At 38.9% G+C, this 5,060-nt stretch overlaps 1 protein-coding gene across 1 annotated transcript; it reads right to left on the bottom strand.

The window, feature by feature from the left end:
* Positions 1-221: 221 nt before the first annotated feature.
* LOC100033073 (N-acetyllactosaminide alpha-1,3-galactosyltransferase-like) lies at positions 222-3,049 on the bottom strand. Its single transcript, XM_056813652.1, has one exon. It carries the CDS (start codon positions 2,900-2,902, stop codon positions 1,796-1,798), a length of 1,107 nt encoding a protein of 368 aa, XP_056669630.1. The 5' UTR covers positions 2,903-3,049; the 3' UTR covers positions 222-1,795.
* Positions 3,050-5,060: the final 2,011 nt, after the last annotated feature.

Raw genomic sequence — 5,060 nt, forward strand, 5'->3', positions numbered from 1 at the left:
AGTATACTAATCAGTAACTCCTTTTAAAGTCGCCTCTTAGCCCTGATACCAAAACATTCAGAACACATCATGTTGAGTGCAGGGTAGAAATCTTACCCCTCCTTCATCCAAATCCAGTCGAAAATGGATTAACTAGTATTTATAGAGATCAGGAGGGCTTTGATCAACATATGACCTATTTATCCCTGCAGCTATTTAAAATTTTATCATCATTTTTTACAAAGAAAGTGTTAGATGGGAAGAGGAAGCAGGAGGACATTCCTGTTAATTCCTGTTACACTGTGTCAAAATAGCTCCTACACAGTAGTTAGCCTGAGATATGCAATGAAAAAAAGGCCCTTAAGGAACTTACTTGAATACGGAAAATAACATGAGCTGAAAACAAGAAAAAACTAGGAAAATCAACCTAAATGTACATTCCTTCTCCTGCCTACTCAGTGATCTACTGGCTCAATTACCAATGAGGTCTAAGGACATTTACAGTCTCTCTCAGAGGATACTAATGTTTTTTTCAAGAATAGTATTCCCCCAAAGGCTAACATTCCCATTTATATTTGTTTCCATAATAATTCCCATGGAATTCCATTTTTGAGGGCCTACGGTCATTCACTGTCTTTTGCTTTGCCCATCCTTGATTGCTCATGCATTCTTCACTCCCCTGAAGTGGTCCAAATGGCCCTGGTGGTGACATCTGAATAACAGAGCATTTGCATCTGCTAACTTGAGTTCTGAAGAAGCCCAGACTGAACTGAAAGAACTGAAAGCTTCTCACTCTGTCTTTTCAATCTCCACTCACCCTTTCTGTCTCTAGGCTCTCCTGACCCCTTGCTTGCCCTCCCCTGGAGCATAAAAACCACAAAGTGAAAATTGTAGCTGGGGCAGGTAAAAAACAGGATGATGACAAGCAGAGGGAGACCCTGGCCAGTTGGAGAGCCATTAGATAGCCCTGTAAACTTGCTGTGTCCACTGGGATCCCCACTACACCCAGTGCACCATTGGGATCTAATAGAGCACTGTCCCAGACTAGTGACTAGTGGCCAGACACTTTACTTCACATTTTCCAGCCCTCCCTGCTCATGCAGATGGTTTAATACTCGTTTAAGAGTTAATGTCTCTTTTTGAATAGATATTTAATACCTAGCCCTGGACTTCGTTATGAAAACTCCCCATGTCTGGGTATTTGTATCTCTGTCAAACCATGCACACAATCAGATTGCTTTCTAGGCAGGAATGATTAGTCCTCAAATTGCCTCAGGCAATGTGCCATTAATAAGTCAGCTCAGAAGTGTAAACTTGGGTTGTGTCCACAGTCTTTATAAAGTATTGGCACAGGGTAGGTCACTGTCCTTCTTCAGGCTAGGTGAGAAGAGTAATATATTACAAAATCATAAGGGACCCAACCATGACCTGTATCTTCCTCACCAACCCTTGGATGGGTGAATTTCACTTACAAAATAAGAGTGTCTCTGGCTTCAAATCCTTATGACTCTATTTTGTCATATTTTAATAAGGCCAAAATATTTTCCCATTACCCACAGTAGATATTAAAAAAAAATCAGTGTGTATTTACATCTAATTTCCAAAGATATGTTCTTTATCCAGTATCACCCATGCAGAAGATTCAAAATTACAAGGAAAGAAGAGGTTTTGTGAATTTGCTCTTGAATGAGGTGATGATTTTTTGCAACTTTTTTTTGGCTTTACTTTTTTTTTTTTAAAGTGCAACTGCTTTGAGAAATTAGCCAGAATGATAGGCACTCGAATCCAGACGCTTAATACTATTCTACCTAAAATATCAGGGGTTACTTCTAACGACATTATATTCTTTTGACTGCCAAGCAATTTTGACAAGTCTTATATCTGAGGAGGAGCCTATATGATAATCCCAGCAGTATTCTGGGGATAAGATTTTTGTGGGTTTGTTGAGAAGGAAATACTTGTTGAGATGGCTTTCATCATGCCACTCAGCTTCAATGTCATTTTCCTTGTCTTGAAGAATTCCCTTGAAGCATTCCTGGGTGAGGTTCCAAACCCTAAGGGGTGTGCCCCCAAAAATGGCTGCATGGTAATAGAAATCTCCCTGGCCAAAAGGGATGTATGCCGCAGACTCAGGTCTTCTCTCATAAGTGAACTCAGTGGGATCTACCTTATACCACCATGCCTGGAGTTGAGCTACTGACTCGCCTAGAGTCTCTACTCCAAAATCATCCTTGAAGATCTGATCCACATCCATGCAAAAGAGGAAATCAACTTCATATTGGATGTGATGTATAATGTGCTCCCCAATGATCTTCATGCGCATCATACTTATGTCCTGCCACCTCTTTTCTCTGTTGATTTCAAATACTTTCAGTGTACGAAGGGAACCCAGCTGTATCCAAGGAATCTTAGAGGAGTCATCCACCATGATGTAAAATATGACTCTTTGACCAACCATGAAGTATTTTTCAGCAGACATCATGAACTCCTCCAAATACCGATCGAGATATCTTCCAACAGCAAATACTGTTAAGCCCACTGTGATCTTTTGCTTTGTGTAATAGTCTTCCAGGATCTTCCTATGGTAAGTCCCCTCCCACACAACTGGAGCAAGCCAATCTGTCACAGTCAGAACATCAGGGCGTTTTTTGGGATTAAACCAATCTGACAGCTGGGGTTCTTCAACTTGATCATCCTGGCTCCTATTGTTAAACCAGTTGGACAGCCACCAACTCTTCTGAACATAGGCATTGCTATTAATTTTCCCTCTGGATTGGTAAGGGTAGATACACAAAAAAGATCCTTCTGTGCTGTTGTTATATCCCCAGAGCACCACCAGCGCAGTTAATAAAATCAGCAGAAATAGAATGATTTTTCCTTTGGAGATCATTATTCTCTCCTGCCGGAACAGAACTTCAGCCATGAGGCTGGTGCGGGCGCAGAGCCGGTGGACTAGGTCCTCCGAGGGGCAGCGGCTGCTGCCGCCTCCCCCTCCTTCTGCTTCTCCTTCTCCTTCGGCTTCTCCTCCTCCTCCTTCTCCTCCTCCTCCTCCTCCTCCTCCTCTTCTTCCTCCTCCTCCTAGCACTTTCCATCTTAAGTCCTTGGGAATTGTCTAGGATCATTTTATTTCTAAGACTATTTAAGTTATGCACAGTTGATAATCATATAATATTATTACTGTATATACAGTTCTGTTTCTGCTCACTTCACTTTGCCTTGGTTCATATAAAACTTTCTGGGTTTCTTTCTGAAAGTATCCTGCTCATTCTTTCTTTCTTTTTTTTTTAACCCTTACCTTCTGTCTTAGAATCAATATTGACTCTAAGTCATAATAGTTGAAAGGGCTAGGTGATGGGGATCAAGTGACTTGTCCAGGGTCACACAGCTAGGAAGTGTCTGAGGCCAGATTTGAACCCAGGACTTCCCATATCTAGGCCTGGCTCTCCATCCACTGAACCATCCAGCTGCCCCCCCCTCATTATTTCTTATAGCCTGATAATATTCCATCACAATCATAACTCCAACTTGTTCAGCCATTTCCCATTCGATAGGTATCCCATCAATTTCCAATTCTTTGCCACCACAAAAAGAGCTGTTATAAATATTTTTGTACATATAGGTCCTTTTCCTTTAAAAAAAATCTTTGAGATACAGACCTAGTAATGATTTTGCTAGCTCAAAGGATATGCACAGTTTTATAGTCCTTTGGGAATAGTTTCAAATTACTTTCCAGAATGGTTGGTTCCTTTCTCAATTCCACCAATAGTGCTTTAGTGTCTCAATTTTTTTGTATCTTCTCCAACATTTGCCACTTCCCTTCTCTGTCATATTCATCAATCTGATAGCTGTAAAGTGGCACTTCATAGTTATTTTAATTTACATTTCTCTAATCAGTATTGATTTAGAGTATTTTTTCATATGAGTAATAGATAATTTTGATTTCTTCTTCTGAAAACTTTCTTTTTTGTATTCATTGACCATTTATCAATTGGGAATGCCTCATATTCTTATAAATTTATGAAATTCTTTATAAATAAAAACTGCAAAATCCCCCAAGTTTCCTGTTTTCCTTCTAATTTAGGCTTTGTTAGTCTTGTTTTTGCAAAAGTTTTTTCATTTCATGCAATCAAAATCAACTATTTTTTCCCCTACAATCTTCTCTCTCTTTTGGTCATAAACTCTTTCCTCATCCATAGATTTGACATGTACATTTTCCCATGCTCCCCTAATTTATGAGACATGTCTTCATGTCTAAATTCATGTCTAAATCATCCATTTAGGCTTTATCTTAGTAAACTGTGGAATTGGTCAGGCATTTTTATCATCAGTTAATCAACAAGCATTTACTAAATATCAACTGTGTGCCAAGCACTGAGGATAGAAATAGTCCCTAACCTCAAAGAGATTTCATCCTATGTAGGGGTATATATAATATATATATATATGTATGTATAAATATGTATGTATGTATGTATATGTCTATATAAGAGTAGGGAAAGGCTTCCTGTAGAAGGTATTATTTGAGTTGTGTTTTGGAGTAAACAAGAGATAGAAAGAAGCGAGGGTTAGGATGAAGTGCATTTCAGGTATGGGAGACAGTGCATTTATAAGAAACCACAGGAAGTCCAACATAACTGGACAACAGAGTGTGAACAAAGTAGTCAGGGGTATGTTTAAGTCACCTGAACTTGCAAGAGCTGATTGTTAAGTTTTCAGTGTAAGTATTTCTATCTCAGAAATCACAATATAAATCAGCTTTCTTTGTTATTTTGTTGATTGTCTCTAGACCTAAGAAAGTGATGGAGAAAATGTTAATAATACACAGTAAACTTAAAACTGAATTCTACTTGTTTGTTTTTTTTCCAGGAGAGTTGGTTGTTAAACATTTTTACCAGCACACTACTAGATGTGGAACAAGGATGGAAAGGCAGGTTGAAATTGGTTTCCTCCTATTAAGTCAAACAAATGAATTCATATCAGCTCCTAAAGGCAATTTGGAACTATTGGAATTTTATTGAGTCATAAAGTGAGATGGTCAGATGTTGACTTTAGGGAAATCATCTAGCAATTGACTGGACTAC

The sequence above is a fragment of the Monodelphis domestica genome, chromosome 1, assembly GCF_027887165.1.
Source record: "Monodelphis domestica isolate mMonDom1 chromosome 1, mMonDom1.pri, whole genome shotgun sequence".
NCBI lineage: Eukaryota > Metazoa > Chordata > Mammalia > Didelphimorphia > Didelphidae > Monodelphis > Monodelphis domestica.

Coding starts and splice junctions, on each gene's coding strand:
- LOC100033073 (XM_056813652.1), bottom strand. CDS start 2,902: ATGGCTGAAGTTCTGTTCCGGCAGGAGAGAATAATGATCTCCAAAGGA.